This window comes from Passer montanus, unplaced genomic scaffold, assembly GCF_014805655.1.
Source record: "Passer montanus isolate IOZ18808 unplaced genomic scaffold, ASM1480565v1 scaffold22, whole genome shotgun sequence".
In the NCBI taxonomy this organism is placed as follows: Eukaryota; Metazoa; Chordata; class Aves; order Passeriformes; family Passeridae; genus Passer; species Passer montanus.
The window spans coordinates 5,674,649-5,693,082 of NW_024366815.1; the positions used below are offsets into that span (position 1 = coordinate 5,674,649).

General features: G+C 38.7%; 1 protein-coding gene across 1 annotated transcript in view; it reads left to right on the forward strand.

Annotated features, from left to right (window-relative positions):
- Positions 1-18,434, forward strand: part of PARP8 (poly(ADP-ribose) polymerase family member 8) — a 110,248-nt gene that overhangs the window by 76,458 nt on the left and 15,356 nt on the right. The window contains exons 13-15 of the mRNA XM_039709915.1: positions 2,031-2,084; positions 2,188-2,283; positions 14,457-14,549. Coding sequence (XP_039565849.1) covers positions 2,031-2,084; positions 2,188-2,283; positions 14,457-14,549 — 243 coding nt within the window. The remainder of the gene's footprint in view (positions 1-2,030; positions 2,085-2,187; positions 2,284-14,456; positions 14,550-18,434) is intronic.

Consider the following 18,434-nt stretch of genomic DNA (forward strand, 5'->3'; position numbering starts at 1 on the left):
CAGGACAGAGATTTTGTGTCATGTTGAAATGCAGCTCAACTCACAGCTGCTGGACATGGGAAAAATTCAGTCACCCACTTCTTCCCTGCACAATTCCTGCAGGACGAAGGGAGAGTGTGCACTTCTGTGCTGCAAAATTAGGTTGGTTGCAGAGGACTTTTCCCTGCTTGCTTCGTGGGGGAAACAACTGTGGTTTGGGTGCCATATCACCTCTAGTCTTTGCATCTGCCATCATCATCATCATCATCATTGTCACCATCATTCTGGAATGAGCTCAGTCATGGTTCCACTCACCTCTTGCACATTTGTGATTTGTGAAGGGTTGAACTTAAACCTTCAAATGTGCTGGGCAACATCAGAGGCTGCACAAGGAACAGGGCCTGTGCTGCCCTCTTAGTTTCCTCAGAGGCATGATCAGTTGGGAAAACAGAGGGCAGCATATACTCTTGCATTTAAGAAAGAGCTTTCAAAGTCAATTCTTCTGCCTATACGTCTTTAAAGATGGCTTTTTACTTTAGAAGGAAGAGTGGATTTATTTGCAGTCTTTCAAGGCAACAGCCTGGTTTTTGTTTTTAATGTGGGGAGAAGTGTTTAGAAAATTGTTCTCTCTACTCCCTTTGCCTGGTGGTACCTTGGAAGCTGATTTTTCCTTCAGATGGCATACATATGTTTAAAATAGTGCATTCTGAATAATGAAATTACATTGAGTGCGCTATGTTTCATGGTAATTTAGTTTAGTGAGCTTTAAGCTATACTCTTCAGATCTAAAGGCAGGGATACACTATCATAACATCATTTATATGTATGCTGTGTGGTTGATTTATGTGATGTGCACAGCAAAATTAATTTAAGATGAGCCATCAGACTTTATTTTTGTTGCAGTTTAGAGATGTACTTTTTTTCTGATTCAGCAGAGGATGTATTACCATAGCAAGACTTTTCTCTCCTGAGATTAATAGAAAAAGTCCCTTTGGTTTTTTAAGATAATGAAGAGCTGACCAGGTTTCATTACTGATGTTATCAGCTGATAAGGAAAAAAAGCAAGCCCTGTTTGGCAGCCTATAAAAACTACCCATAATTTATTGCTTCAATGCACTTACTTTGAGGGAAGATCATCACATACATGGTCAGATGTAGCTTGATTTTAGCGGAAGGGCATTTCACATTCTATATACAGGCACCAGATATATGGGTAACCTGGGTGCCTAACTGCAATTTGAAGTCAGTGGAATGTAGGAGTGATGAATCAAGATACTGAGTTCTCTTCAATTCTTAGCTAAAATATGAGAGTCTCATATATGAATACAAGTAGGATTGTTTCCCAGAAGAAAAATGAAAAAGCAGTTAAGCAATTAAACAGTAGAAAAATGAAAGGAAATAGCCCTATTTAAAAAAAACCTGCCAAAACACTGTAAATGCAGCTGATCTAATTCTATTCAAAACAATGTTTAATGGAAATAGATGTCAGTCTGGAGGGAAGGCTGAATCTTACTGACTCTTGTTAGCAGAAGTTACTTCTAATTTATGTTGTTGTGTGCTGAAAGAAAAAGAATTTGAATAGTATCGGAGGATAAAGATCTGTTAGTGCAGTGTTGCAGAACTGAGACCTTAGTACATATAAAATAAAAAGGTTTTCAGCCTTACTGAGAGTTACAGTAGTCTTTCAAGCCTTAACATACAGCCCATGTTTGGATAGCAGTACACAGTGAAAACATGATGGAAGTTACCAAACTTCAGTGTATTAGGATGGGTGAAGGCACTGGTGTTTTCTTTTGAGATTAAAGTTTATCAGATGGTGAGATAAAAATCTTCATCAGATTTAAGAACTAGAAAGAAATACTAAAAACCTGTGCCATACTCAGTAAAGAGTAAAAGGATTGATTATTTGTAATGCCTGGTTCACGCAAATGAGAGATGTCTTTAGATGCAAATTGTTTACATATTTACATGCAAATCCTTACAAGTGCTTTTATAATTTCCTTATAATTAGTCTGCCAACACTGAAGTTGCCTCAACTTTTTTCCTTGCAGCAAAATTATGGTGCAAAATGCATTCCAGTGCGAGACCGTGGCTTTCTTGTGCAGGTAGGATGTCATATCCTATTCATATATGAAACACTGTGGAGCATGAGCTGACTGTTAATTATTTTTAAGCAGATGCTGTTATTCTCATTTTCATTGTTCTCAGACTATTGAATTTGCTGAGCAGCGGATACCAGTATTGAATGAATACTGTGTAGTTTGTGATGAACCTCATGTATTCCAGAATGGCCCTATGCTGAGGGTAAGTGGTGTGCTGGTAAAACAATGCATTTTATAGTGCCTTAAATAGCTGTGGACCATACAAACTTGTTGGAAAACAACTAAATTATTTCAGATGGGTTTCCTCCTAATACTCTTTAGATGCAAAAATATGAAGCATATTAACTAGATTTTGCTGTAAATTTGGAAACAAAAAAAGTCGTACAAGGAAGGGAGAGAGAAATTAGCCTTGTATCATACTACAGAAGTGTAAAGGGGCATGTATTTCACTGAACACTATTGTGCTGCAGTAGTCAAAGCCAGATAACACAGAGAAGTGCATTAGAATATTTTCCCAGTGCTTTGGCATTCTTGTGAAAGCTTAGGGCACCTCATCCCTGAGCTTTTATCAAGCCATGACCACAGTATTTACATACACTGGTGTTTATGTCAGCACTCTGCAAAATTCTTATGACCTTGATTTGCTCACAGGCTGCTGGAATGAGCCATTCGCAAATGTGATAAAAATGTCAGCAGAAGGAGATGTGTGAAGTGCACGATCTAGCAGTGACCCAGTCTGGGAGCACTGTTGTGCCACAGTATGTCCAGGGTCTGGCCAGTTAGACAGCTGTTCCTTTCATTCCTCTGTGACTGGGAACAGAATTTTGCCTGCTGATCATTGTATCCTCTCTCATGCTGTTGGTGGAACAGTGGAAAAGAGTCAGATTGGTCATGAGAGACACACTGCCTGGAGCTGCTGGATCAGTGCAGCTTTGTTAAAGAGTATATTAACTGAATACAATTCTTAGCTTCAGGACTACTCTTGCAGTTTAGAATCCTCTTGTTTCACCTGCCCTTCATCCAGTAATGAAACATGAGTAACCTAAAAAGATTAAAGCCATGGAAAACTAACTCCAGTGAATAAATGGTCTGATACCAGACAATTTCTCCACAGAAACTACACGTAAGCTGAAGCAGATCTTGTCTATGATAGTTCCATGGAACAAAATTCAGGAGGATTATTGCTCTACCTGGTGACAGAAGTCACCTCAGTGTCACTCCCCATGGCACTGACTGGCACCAGGGTCGGGCATTCTGACTGCATGCAGCATGTGCAAATGGGCTGCTGGTAGGATTTGAAAAAGTACATACATACCCAGTTAATACTGTTTAAGTCATGGTTAAACCCCTGTAGTTTTGGATATCCAATCAGAGTTATTTTTTCCTCTTCAAACTCATATCTATCTTTTAAAAGCAGGGGTTTCTGACAGGTTTATCAGTACCCAAAACTTACTAGAAGCCTGTAAAAAGGCATCAGTTCCTCACTGTTTGTCTTTGAATGGACTGCTATGTATGTTACCGATGACAGAAAGAGATAAGACAAAATCAGTAATGTTTGAAGAGTGATTAAAGTTTGAAAAACATAATTATTTAGGTTATTGGAGTTTATCTATTATCTATAGATCAAAGCAAACAGTAGGATTTATTCTATTAAAAAGAACTAGAATGTGTAGTTGTCTGCTCTAAAGGAGAAATCTAAATACCTTCTTTCCCACCATAAAGATTAAAATCGCTCAGAATTACTCTTTTGTGTCTTCAATTTAAAGGACCATTTTATAGCTATCTGTTTAAGAGTTTGTCAGCATTTCACAACAGAAGAAGCTGCAACAATATTTGCTCCTGAACATATATTCATCTGTGCCTTTGAAGTAGCATAACCTGACAAGCTTGGCAAAAAACGAAAGAGTGTCATTATATAACCTAGGAAAAATTAGATACCAGGAAGAAATCTAGCATACTATGAGTATGCTTGAATGACTCAATAAGCAATACAGAGCCATTAATGAGTTTGCACCTTTGTGGAAGGTGAGAAAGGATCTCGGTGTGAATTGAGCATTAGCTTGCCCTGGAGTGTGTTAAGGAAATTTATGTTTCATTCTACTGAGAGCTCTGGCCAGGGGCAGCTTGAAGAAGTCAGTTTGTGGGGTTTATATACACATGCTCCAGCTGAACACACACATACACATACATGCATACATATATATGTGTATATAAATAACATGTGTCAAGAGAAAGAGCATTTTCTCTTTAGTACCGCTGCAGGAGCAGAGCTCAGAAATTGGGTACATTTGTTACAAGAGTGCAGCAAGCTTTCATTGCTGCATGCAGTGTAGCCTTATTGAGGAACCCTGGCCTTTGTAAAGAGTTCTCTCTTTGGATACCACAGTAACCTCACCAGGTTTCGTAATGGTGGGTGCCTTGCCACGGTGTGCATAGCAAGAGTATCCAGATCTCCTCTTCCACAGTTGCCTGCATCCCAAAGGCATTACATGATAGGCTCTCTCTGCAGCAGGTTGTGTCACAAGAGGTGCCACAGACTATATAGTTTTGGGTCATTCACCAGTTTCTGCCTTTAAAGTTTAGTTCCTCCACACAGATGCACACAGGTTCATGTCTAGCTGTGGGTACTCTTAATGGTGAGTTTCCCTTCTACATTTTGGACATTTTTTCCCTACAGCAAAGAAGACCTATTAAATTATAAAAGCATAATAAAGTTACTGCTTGAAAAGTTACTTTTATATAGATATATATATATATGTAGGTGTGAATTTCTGATCTTTTATGGAGTTTTATGCAGTTATGAAGGAGCCACAGAGAAATTTGATTCTCTGATCCTCCTATATGTCAGCCTGGTGCCTTTCCTGAGCTATAGTGTAGTTTATTAATTGTCTTAAATGCAGTTAAAAAATTCAACAGTTGCCATCACACAACAATTAAAGTGTTTAATACTGCGAAGTGCTATACCTACTTACAAACTCTTATGCTGCAAAAAGTTTTTTGTGCAAGTTATTACTGACTTGGGAAATTCAGATGTCTCATCCTCACAACAGCTGAAGAAACCATCTGAAATTGAGAGATAAGGTTTTTTTCTTTCTGCAGGCTATCATTTTATCCTAGTTATAAAGTATCTTTGAATCAATCTCTCTCAGCAAGCTTTCTTCTCAGTATTGTGTTTCATTTTCCTAAATAAATTTTTCTGCGGGAGTAGTCTGGCTTTAATATCTATTTCAATTTAAGTTACTTTTTAAAAATCCTGACATCTTTTTTCCCATAAGATAACAACCACTTGATGAGAACAAGATGTTTTATTTTGTATGGGTTTATTTAGGCACTAGATCCACATGGCAGACCTATCACTGTATGGAAGAATCTGTTGCAGAACAGCTGCATGACACGATTGCATATGTTTGACTTGATGATTTTACAGTGGACATTTGTCTTGCTCCAGAGCCCTCAATAATTACCTGATCATGCAAATATTCCCTACTGGTTCAGGGATCCTCTGTGTATTGAAATCTTGGGGTGTTTTTAGGCCTTCTTAGTCCTTTATTGAGGATAAATAAAGGGGCTGCTTTATTGGCTTGCTGAAGACGAATAAGCAAGAAATTCTTATATTTCTCTTAGGAATTTCTTTACAGAGCAAAGTGAGTATCTTTGAGAATAACCAGCTTTCTTTTGAGCTCCAAAATTCCTGGAAATACAGAAGACCAGACTTAAATACTAAGTTTCTCTGTGTACTCCACAATTTTGTGTGTGTGTCTAAAACAAAACAGATTTGGTAGGTGGGGTGACCTTAGAACATGCCCAAACGTAATGCCTTCATGAAGGCACCTGTCTTACTGTGCAGGGGAAGAACAAAGATTCTGTTGAATGGAAGAAGGAGTCTTGGAAAAGTACTATAACACATCATGAACTTGTAGCACTCTTCTTTATAAAAGTTGATGGTCCACTGCTTCGTTCCATCCGCTTAAAAAAACCCCAGTAGTAAAGTAGACAATGTTTTCCTGTAAGTATTCACACCTTCCCCAGATAAGATGGGGATGAATGAAAGTTCTCATCATAGCATGTTTCTTTTCTATTTATTTCAAAAGCACAGTGAGATCTCAGGATTATTTGCAGTGCAGCAGAAATTACAAAAGCCAAATTGGATGTTTAGAGATACTTATATAGAGAACAACCAAAATCAGAAGGTTACTTGAAATCACTGCATGGAATTATATGCAGTTGTTCTGCAAAGCAGAGGAAAAATGCAGTGAATACATGAATCCTAAGAACAAAAAATATTTTTTAAGCTCTTACATAACATGGACCAATGCTATTTCATGCAGTCATTTCTAATGATGATCGGAATCCTAATATTTCACTTTTCACAGAAAGATTAAGAAACATCTTTGAAATTATTAGCAAATTTTGGGACTGCAGTCTATACATCCAAACAGCTCCCTTAACTCATATGGAGAATCACAATGCATCTTTCTGTGAGGCAGCCATGCTACTGAGCTCTCAGGAGCTCTGTCATCTTCTGAAATAGCTTCTTGCTCTGTTTTGAAAAAGGGGGAAGTGAAAAGTCAAACACAGGTTTGATGGAGGAGACACACAGAAGGCAGACATGGCAAATCTACTGAAAAAAGTAAGGGTCTGGTCATTTGAATTATTAGCCTCATGTTCCCATCTTTGAATTTGTTTTCAACAGAGAAGTTGTTTAGATGAGTGAGAATGGACTATTATTTGCTAGTAATTGATGGCTAGATTTGGATCGTCTCAATGGAATTGTGAAATGCTTTTTTTCCCCTAACATTTTCAAACAGTTGTTACTTCATTCACATCTGTGTTGTTTAAATAGTTATATAAATTATCCTGATTTTGTCGAACTACAATATTAGATTAAATATTAGAAACTAACTTAGGAAAGTTGAATGACTTCCATGAAACCCATTTTGAAGTACTAACAAGATTCTTGCATGGGGCATATGTTCTCTGGTGAAAAATTCCTGAAACTGGAATTTGTTTCATCCAGTGCCTTTCACTGGCTTTTGAATTTCTCCAAGAATGGAGACTGCACAGTCACTCTGAGCAGCCTGTTACAATGCTTGATAAAGCTTTATGAAAACTTACTTTAGCTTTATCTGAAATTTTGGATAAAGTTTAGATAAAGTTAGTCCTGTTTGAAAAAATAAAAAGTACTGACTGACCTAAAGGTCCTTTTCAACCATCTTCTTTGGTTCATCTATCTAAAAAATGCATTTTCCAAAGCAGATTTAAGAATGTAATAAAGAAACCTAAGGACTATTTGGTTCAATGTTAGAAGACTATTAACTTCTTTTAATGCTGTATGGAAGTCTTCCTTTTATTGCTGCTAGAATATTCTAGGGGAGGACTAAGTTGCATTTTAATACTGCAACAGTTTTGCTGCTGTAACAGTAGAGAAATAAGTTGTTTTAGGAATTCAGCATGTACTTTCATTACAAACATTCAGTGTAATGACATCACGAGTCATTAACAAAAGTGGTTATTATATTTAAGGATCTGATTAAAAGAAATGTAGTAAAAATGTGATATCTTACTTGAAGACTGGAGTAAAGAAAATGTCAGTCCTCTCTTAAAGAAGGGCAAGAAGGAGAGGATCCAGAGAACTCCACCCTGGTCACCCTCACCTTGATCTGTAGGAAGGTGATGAAGCAGCTAAGCCTCAAAACCATCTCCAGGCTTATAAAGGACAAGAAAGTCTTCACGAAGAGTCAGCATGGTTTCACCACTGGGAATTCATACTTGACTGACTTGATTAAACTTCATTGAGGAAGTGACTGGTCTGTTAAATGAGGAGAGAGCAGTGGATGTTGTCTGCCTGGATGTGAGCAAGGCTTTTGGCAGTGTCTGCCATAAGATCCTTTTAGATAAGTTGTTGATGCATGGGCTAAATGAGGAGATGGTGAGGTAGTCTGAAAACTGGCTGGATGTCTGGGCCTCAAGTGTGATGTTCAGCTGGGTAAAGTCTACTTAGAGGTCAGCAAGTGATGGCATACCCCAGGGGTCAGTAGTGGGTCCTGTTTCATTAATCACCTAGATGATGGTGCAGAGTGTATCCTGAAAGAGTTTGCAGATGATAGAAAAAATTGAGAAGTGTGCGGTGCTCCGGAGCAATGGGCGCCGTTCAGAGGGACCTGGACAGGCTGGAGCAGTGGGATGCCAGGAACATCATGCAGTTCTGCAAGGAGAAGTGCAAAGTCCGGAAGCTGGGGAGGAACAAACCCTGGCACCCGTGTGTACTGGGGGCCACCCAGCTGGAAAGCAACTTGGCTTGGGCAGGAAAGGACACCAGCTTGGACACCAGAAAGCAATGTGCACTTCTGGTATAGAAGGCTGCTGGTGTTCTGGGCTACATTAAACAGTAGAATTGTCTGTGTGTGTGGAGAGATGTGATCCTGCCCCTGCACACTGCCCTGGTGAGGCCACACTGTGCCTGTTCTGTGCTCCTGAGCACAGGAAAGGGGTGGTGCTACTGGAGAAAGTCCTGTGAAAGGTCACTAAGGTGGTTAAAGGGACTAGAGCACATCACGCAGGAGGAAAGGCTGAGAGCCTGGAAGAAAGAAGGCACAGGTGGGATCTTACTAATGTCTATAAATATTTGAAGGAAGGGTGCAAAAAGAATAGGACCAGGCCTGTTACAGTGGTGTTCAGTGGCATAACAAGGGGCAGAGGATACAACCTGAAACACAAGAGGTTTCAGTGGAACGACAGGAAACACTTTCAACCTTTTTCACCTTTTCTCAACATGACTGAGCATGGGAATAAGTTGTGCAGAGAGGCTGTGGAGTTCACATCCATGGAGAAATTAAAAAGCTGTCTGTGCAGGGCAGTTGGCTCCAGGTGACCGTGCTTGAACATGGGTGTTGGACTAGATGACCTGTGGAGAACCTTGCCAACCTCAATCTTTCTCTAATTCTTTGATCTTACTCAGCTTTTACATAGTGTAATGTGTAAAGCTAATCAGCCTATCTTGCTGTTCTGTGCCTTCTCAAATTCCTCATTTGCATTACTAGGGCCATTGACAGAACAGCATGACTGAATGGGTTTTAAAGACCTGCGAGACAGTTATACAGGGCAAAATAATCTCAGAATATATTCAATAAGGTAAATAAAAGACCATCTATGTATCGGTTTTCTGGGTTTTTTTTAGTAAAGAAGTCTCTATAGAGTGCCATCTTGTGTTGAAAGCTTAGACTGAGACCTCCTTAGAACAAAGAAAGGATTAGTAAAAAAATTTCAACAAAATTAAATATTACAGCTAGTTTCTTTGAAATTTATACTCTGGTGCATACATTTCTGCTGATTAATATTTTTCCCATAAAATATGAACAGTAAAATGCCATGAAGAGCTACTTGTTCATATTATTTAGCTGTAAAAATAAGCACAGTCTTGTAATTCTGATACCTTTCTTCCATTAGTAAGCTTGAATTTTTTTTAATGTTTTCCCTCCCAGAATTCTCTCAGTTATGTTTTATTTACTGTGGGTGAAATTTTGACCTTGGAGGGTTCTTGTTGACTTGAAGAGGTCTTTGATTTCTCTGAGTTTTGAATACGAGAGTCTTAGACATTACTGAAAACACAGGAGCATTGAGTATGCTGCTTAATTGTGGGAAATTTCTTGAACAGAATAAACATCACTGAACTGTGGAGAATAGTGTAGGTGTACAAATATGTTTAGTCAGACTGGAGTTAAGCCAAGATGCTTATGGAATTCCAAGATTTTTGTGGAGTAACATTGTGATCTGTGTAATCCTTATGCCACAAGGCTGGTTTTATCTCTTTTTGTGTAACTTTCCAGCTACAACCTGTATTTTAATAGAATAAGATTTCAAATAATTTATATTTTACTGAGAGAGTAAAATGACTGCAGTAAAGTTTTTCCTGTTGCCAACAAATTACCAAGTGCATCATGCCCATCTAGCATTCTATAAAGCTTGTTTGTTCACCATTTTTTTCTGTATCTGTGTAGTAAATTATATTTTTTTGAAAGTGTGTAAGACGCAGGGAAAAAACCTCCAAACCCCCAGAAAAATAAAATTTAAATCAGGCAAAACAAAACCAAACAGAACAGGTGACATTTCTTACTCAGCTACAAACTACTCTCATCTTTCTTCAGGTTGTATCTGATCACTGCTGTGGTATCTGCCATTTCTTTGAGCAGTGTGTTCCATGTAACACGTGAATACTGAGAGACTATTCAGAGAGTTTACCTTACAGTAAAACTTAGACTTGGCATGGTGGAAAGTAGGAAACAGAACAGAGACTTGAAGTTTCATTTTGTCTCCTCGTCTGTTGCTTTCATTAAGAAAAGAGGGATGGTCACTAGTGGTTTCACCTTCACCATTTATTACATTTGCTGCTTGTCAGGCAATGAGCCTTGCCTGAAGCATCTTGTGTAAGATCAATAGTTTTTAGGAGTGTCAGTCACGTTACAGCCTCTTTAGTGTCTATGTGATATCCCTAAGAACACAGGAAAGGGTGACACATTGCTCTGAACACAGCTGCAGCCTACATTAGAAAGTTGCTAGATTGATATAGACTATGAAAGTTTCAGCTTTTTCACATTGAATAAATGTCTAGAAAACATTTTAGGTACGTGTATTAGTCCAGGAACCAGGATATGTCATAATGTGTAGGTGGTTTGTGTGTCTGCCGGTCTCAGTCACTGCAGAAAGAAACGACATTTGCATTGTAACACTTGGGAACTCTGTGCTTTTTTCACTGCAGCAGCAGTTGGGTGGGAGCTACTGATCGTGCAAAGAATGGGGATAGCTAAAGGAAAACTCTGAAAACTTCAAACATTCAGAAGATGCTCTCTGGTTTGTTATTGTTTTCTGCCTCTAAGCATTTGCAGTCTTAGGTTAACTGCCCATGTCTTTTTTTTCTGGTTTTTTCCCATGGGAATAATGATCCTCCTAATAGTGTTTCAGCACCCAGTGATCTTCACTTAGCTAATAGTTGTGTGAAGACCAATGGCTTTACATTAATTTTCTATTTTCAAGAGAAGAAATAAAGTCTGTGTGAGACCCTGATAGCTGCTGTTTCTGAGAGGAATTACAGTTGTCTTCTTCAGGAAGCAGAAAAGTCATCCAGTCTGTCAGCTCATATTCTAAGGTGGTCATTGTAATCTGTGGAACTCTGTACACCTAGGATGAAACTCATATTCAGAAATAAATGTTTAAATGTCTAAGCCCCATTTTATTTTGTATTTACCCCTTGAAAACAATGGGAGATAGTAATCCAAGAAAAGGTGATTAATCTGTACATGTGTGGCTGTGAATTCTGCATCAGTAAGAATACATTCATTGAACATTTCATGTTCAGACACAAAAATTCTTAGAAAGTTTAGCTTGTTGAATGTTACATATAAATGAACCAAAGTAAGAGTATCCAAAGATTACATTGGAATAGCATAGCTTTTATAAATGTGTCAGCTGTATTCTTGTTTATTTAGTGTGGTTAGGGACACTTCTCATATTTATGATCTGAAGTCAGAACAATACGGTCCCCATCCCAAAGGCTCACATCCTATAAAAAGAGAAGAGTGGACACCATATAAAGGCAAACACACTATCAATATGCAGAACCTTAACAGCAGAGTAGGAACAGCCTTGAATCCCAGTTTACCCATAAAGCTTGTGGTTTTCTTTAAACTCTGCCTTCTGGAATTGATTTATTAACTTAGTTTTCATATGTTTTCGTTGGTTCTAGCATGCATAGTTGCAGGCAAAACATAAGTAAGGAAATGTAACACTGAATAGGTAAGTCACAGAGTGCAACAAACAAGAGTCCCTCAAACATTTGCTTCCTAATTGCAAGCTAGTCTTTTCATTTTGTAGGGATTTAAACAACACAAATGGTTGAGCTTAACTAGTAACTGGAGTAGAGGACACTGAAATGGCCATACTGATTTCTCCTGGAATACATTGCTAACACCTCTGGGAAATTTAAGTTAAAAATATCTTATTTTGGTAAATTGAGAAAATTCCAGAAACAGAATTCAAAAGTACTTTTAAAATGACTGTAGGGTGGGCTAAAAGGCATCCAGACTTGATATATGAAGACAGACTGTTGAAATGTCCCTATAGCTGCAGGGTTGGGATTATTTTCCCCATTTTATTGTATTGACAAAATACATAGTGGACAGAAAGGTTTGTAAAATATATAAAATGAGAAGGATTGTATAGATCCTAACAGAAGTATCTGTTCCACTTCAGGGCTGAAATTCTGCTGTCTTGCTTGTCCTTATATCTAGGGTTGTCCAGTGTCAGCCTGAGGAAAAAAAAAACCCAGAAACTAACCCCCCACCTCCCAAAAAAACCCCAAACCCTCTCCCCCCCCAAAAAAATTTCCAAAACAAAACAAACAGCAACAACAATAACAACTCAACAAAAACAAAACCATCAAAAAACTACCAAAACCAAAAAGACACCAAAAAATTTCCAAAGTCAGGCATAAATGTCTGTTTTCCTAACTTCCTTCTCCAGATGCTCAGACACCTCTGGGATCATAACAGAGAGGCAGGAAAAAGAGAAATGGTGGCAAATTGTGTGTTCCTTTACCATTATTAAGTTTCAGGATAAATAACTTTGCTGAGACTGTAAACAAAATATCAAAAATAAGTATTTTCTTACAAGTTTTCTTCATGACAAGCATGGCCAAATTTAGATTGCTCAGCTATTCCAGAGTTTTTCCTTGCTTTGAAATAAAAGAAGTCTGTCCATTCTGTTGATTATGATAGTTATCCCACTGAACAAATGTTTTAACCATCTCCTAAATCTCCTAAATGTGGAAAACCCAAGAATAATGACAGTAATAGATACTTCTTGTCCAGCTTGCTATGGCACAATGAATTTGATCATGTTTGGCTTCATCTGCTGCCTAATGCAATGTAACATGACAGACAAACTAAATCAAATGGGTGACATTATCAGATTTGAAAGATGGTAACTCTTGTAAAGCAAATGAAGTGAGACTCTATCAGTCCAGAAGATTTCAGATGTTTATTGAGGTCTTGAATCTTTGAAACACAGCAATTGAATGTTTTAAGTTCTGCAAAGCAAGTGACTGCAAGGACAACAGTATGCTTATTACTGGCAAAGCTGTTGCCTGAAACAGAATTCAGCTAAATTTTGGGTTTTCTTTGTGTGTTTAATTAATTTTTTCATTTCTGCAAGTGCTTTGTAGAGGCAGTGGCTTGAACTTCAAAGCACACTACTACAAATGCTTTTGTACTTGTTGTGATCACTAGACTCAGAAATTTTAGTTGCAAAGATAAGTTTAAGTTTCAGTGAGCTAGAATCTAATGCTATGCATTCAAATAAATAGTATCCAGGAAGTATTTTTTACTGTTTTCAGCATTGTCATAACAGGTTGTGTTTAATGGGTAGTTTTAAGGAAGGTTTTAATTCATATTTCTTTAAGCTATTTTTTCATTTTGGATACTTGTAACAATTCATGGTGTGATACTACTTGAGCCTTCATAAAGTTGGTCTGCTAATTATATTTCATTAAATAAGATAGAGTTGCTGTAAGGGTTGTAAACAATTAGAAAGTCCAGGAAGGCATGCCTGTTTTCATTACCTAAAGCTGTCTTCCTTTTTGTTTCTGCTTTGTTTGCCTTAAGAAGGTAAAATGTTCAGTTCTCACTCAATATGCAGTTTAGATAATGTTTTTTTATTTGTGATGACATCATGAATTACTTTTAATAAGCAAAAGCTGATTCAACAAGAAAGGATTTTTATTATTTAATACCTGAAAAAAGACTTGAAGTATCTTTATTTCTTAAAATAAGTAGGCTTCAAAACACAGTGTTTATGCTGTAAAAATGTAATGGATTTTCTTATAGTCTATCAATAATTTGTTAAATTGTCAAAAATTCAAAATAACCTCTTTAAGAAATTTGTCTTCCAGATCAGATTTTTATGTGTGTTCTGAACAGCAGTGTAAGAAGCTATGAAGAATAAACCTGCTTCCATTAGCTTCAGGATTTGTTCTCCTTTAAGTTTAATTATGTGGGAAGTTTTCAGATAGATTGTCTTAAGAACATTTGAGTACTATACCTGTAATTTTGGTTTTGTAACTGTGCTGGGATTTCTTTAAATTTGGCCTCTCATAGTACTTATGAGTTTTAGAGTTCTTCACTTTTGCTCTTCTGGTTATTAAAATGTTTCTTTAATGTCTCTTCCTCAAGAATAAATATGTATTAATTATTTAAAATTAATGTTGCAGTTAAAATATGAAGAATTAGAATTAATTGTGTTTGGGTTTTGTTGTAGCTCATGACATGCTAAAAGCAAGAATTCAATTTAGAGCAGAAGTAAAATTAACTTTCTTTCTTTGTATAGCCCACTGTTTGTGAACGGGAACTCTGTGTATTTGCTTTCCAAACATTAGGAGTGATGAACGAAGCTGCTGATGAAATTGCAACCGGGGCACAGGTAAGATTATCTAATGTTTTCTGTAGTTTACTCAGTCCTCTCTGTCTCTTCCAGTATGACTTGTATGCATGATATGAGTACTGTTTGGTAAGTATTATTTGTTTGTCCACTGTTATAGCTGTAAATGCACTGGCTTTATGCGTTGTGTATTCACATAGTACTAATGAGGTGTTTCCATTGTTTTGCTTCCATGTAATTAGAGTAACTGTGTTTTTGTGCCCTGTTGTATTCAATTAGGTCACCTGGGTTGTTAATAAAGGCAGTCATTGTAATTTGGAGATAATTCACATTTATTTTCACCTAATGAGCCATTACTACTCTCATGCAATTAATAAGTTACTTCCTGTTCATGGTCTTGGGATGCAGGGATCCACTGAGCATCTGTTGTTTCAATCATTACATAGCAGTGGGAAAGTCCTTACTGATATTGCTACATAGGGCTCTTTCTTCTCAAGGATCAGGAATTTAATATAAGCCTGCTTCCTGACTCTAAATTCAGTTATTGATGTAGTTATAATCCTATCATTGTTTTCTCAAAGTATTTTAAATTACGCTTCCAAATCACTAACCTAATGTTTCATTAAAAACAAAAGTTAAAAGATCTTACATTTAAGTTCCCTTTAAGATCTTATGGTAGAAGCCTGCACATCTTAAGGAAAAGTGCATTTGTGTCCAGTTTTCTGGTTACTGTACTTCTACACAGTAAGCAGCATGGGTTGTTTGGAAGAACAAACCTTCAGTTTATTTAACTTTAACTAGCACTAGTGAGTATAGTCATTGGAAATAAACTGTTCAGGTAGGTGCCTGAATACAGCCATGAACATATCCTCAAAGGTAGAAAGTTGCAGCAGTGTAGATCAGCTTGAGAATATGACTGTGGAATCAGAACAGCAGCTCTTCATCTGGTGTCTGAAGACCACTGGATTTGCAATATCTAGATACCGAATACTGGAATAACAGTTTAGGCTTGTAAGAAATGGAAGGATGTGTGCAGATGAAGCCCCACCTCCTCCTCAGCCTGAAGTCCTGTGAGCGTTTAATTTTTTTAATTCAGGCACATGTTACATTACATATACATTTATAATCATAGAATCATGGAATAATTAGTGTTGGAAGGAAGCTGTGAAGCTCACGTAGTCCTACACCCTACTATGAGCCAGGACAACTTCAACTATATCAGGTTGCTCAGAGCCTTGTCTGACTTGACCTTGAATGTTTCCAAGGATGGGGCATCTACCTTGTGTAGGTGTTGCATCACCTACACTGTAAAAATCTTTATATCTAGTCTGTATCTCCCTTCTTTAGTATAAAATCTTTATCTCTGGTCCTATCACAGCAGGTTCTGCTAAAAACATTCTCCCTATCTTGTCATCCCACTTTAAGTACTGAAAGGCTGCAATGAGGCTTCCCAAATGCCTTCTCTTCTACACCCCCTGTCTTCATCAGGAGGGCATTCCAGTCTTCTGACCAGTTTTGTGGCCCTCCTCTGGAGTTTCTCTAACAGGTATAGCTCTTTTTTATGTTGAGGGCCCTAGAGCTGGACACAGTGCTCAGGTGGACTCTCATGAGGGCAGAGGGGCAGAATCCCCTCCCTGCCCTGCTGCCCACGGGGCTCTGGATGCAGCCCAGGACACCTTTGGCTCTCTGGGCTGGCAGTGCCATGGCCGGGGCATGTGCAGCCTCTCACCCACAGCTCCCCCAAGCCCTTCTGGGCAGGGCTGCTCTGGGGCTGTTCATGCCCAGCCTGGGCTGCTACCAGGGGTTAACATGACCCAGGTGAAGCGCTTTGTCCTTGGATTTGTTGAACTTGGCAAGATTCCCATGGGCCCGTTTCTCCAGCTTGTAACAGGTCACTCTGGATGGTTTCCTATCCTTCAGGCACATCAGCTGCACCACTCAGCTTGTGTAATGTGCAAATTTGCTGAGAGAGCACTTGAACTCACTCACTATGTCATTAAATAGCACTGGTCCCAGTATTGCTCCCTGAGGGACACCAGTCGTCATCAGTAGCCATCAGGACATTTACCTCTACCATCTGAATACAACCGTCCAACAAGTTCCTTATCCACAGAACTGTCCATCCATCTAATTGATCTCTCTCCAATTTAGACATAAGGATATTGGGAGGGACTGTTTTAAAGACTTTACAGAATATAAATGACATCTGTAGCCCTTCCCTGGTCTATTGAAGTGGTCACTCCATCACAGAAGGCCACTGGGTTGGTCAGGCAGGACCGGCCCTCAGTGAAGCTGTGCTGGCTGTCATGAATCTCCTCCCTGCCCTCCATGTGCACAGCCTCCATTAGCACAGCTTCCAGGAGGAGCTGTTCTATGATCATCCCAGAAACAGAGGTGAGGCTGACAGGTTGGTAGTTTCCAGAGTCCTCTTTTATAGCCTTTTTAAAAATAAGTGCAATATTTCTCTTTTTCCAGTCACCTGACTTCACCTGACTGCTGTGCCTTTTGAGTTAGCATGGAGAGTAGCTTGGCAACTCTTATCTACCACTTCTCTCAGGATTCTGGGATGCACCTTATCAGGTCCCATAGACCTTTCTGTGTTCACGTTCCTCACAGGCTCTGAAACCTAATCTTCGCTGACAGTGGGAAGCACTTTGCTTCCCTGCTTTCTGTCTTGAGCTTCATCAGCTCAAGAGGTGTGTGAAGGGTAGACTGCCAGTGAAGACAAGCAAAGAGCTGTCAAGTTCCTTGGCCTTCTCATTGTCTGCAGTTACCATTTTACCAGTCATGTTCAAAGAGGAATGCACTTTTTTTGACCTTCCTTTTCTGTCTCACATGCCTTCAGAAGCATCTTCAGTATTCTTTGCATCTCTTGTTGAGTTCATCTCCAGTTGCACCTTGGCCTCCCTCACCCCATCCTGACACAAGCAGGCTACGTCCCTATATTCTTCCTAGAATATCTATCTCTGCATCCCTTGCCTGTGCATTTCCTTCTTTCCTTTTAGTCTTACCAGAAGGTGTTAAGCCATCCATGCTGATATCTTGTCTTCCTTTCCTGATTTCCTGCACATGGGGATTGAGAGCTCTTGCACTCTATGGAAGGCATTCTTAAAGATCTGCCAGCTCTGATCTGCTCCTTCGTCCCTGAAAACAGTTTTCCAGGGGATCCTATTGAATAACTCTTTGAACAGCTGGAATGTTGCTTTCATAAAATTAGTAAAGAATTAGGTATGAGCTTTTTTAAGTAGAGCTGACTAAGCAGAGGAGAAGTGGCCCTCGCAAGCTCTCACTCTGTTTTATGTAAGTATCAGTGTTGCAGGCATCTGCAGAGCTTGTTGTAGATCTCTGGAGTACCTCTACATTTACAGAGCTTTACTGTAGAATTCTGAAGTGATTACAGCATTAAGAGTGCTTAAAAAAGAGTTAGATAAGGGGTTTTGTCTGTTGTCCCATTGGACCTAGGTAGCTAAATTCTTCTAAGTTTCACTCTAGTGATAGCAATGCCAGCTCACTGCATTGGATCCAACTGAGCACCCCATTCCTGTTTGCAGGGAAAAAAAAGTATCAGTTCTGGAGTTGGATCCATCTGAGCTCTTTTTGTTATTAGTTTAGGACAGTGTGAATCACAGCATAGACTGTCAGCACAGTGGTTATTTCTCCAACAGCCTAGCAAGCTTAGACTGACTAGTAAAAGGTAGGTGTTCACATTTTGTCTGATTAATCCTCTTCCAAATAATTTTGTCTAGTGGAGAAGCCTAAATACAGGTTCCCATCATTAGAAATCATATCCTGTTTTGTCCTTAGTGCTTTCAGCTAGTTTCCTGAGGTGCACAACCCTACTTTGTCACTCCAAATAATCCGATGGCTTCTCCTTAATGAGTGATTGTACTTTCTAAAACTTTCCATCCTGAGCTCAGGTTGCCTTGT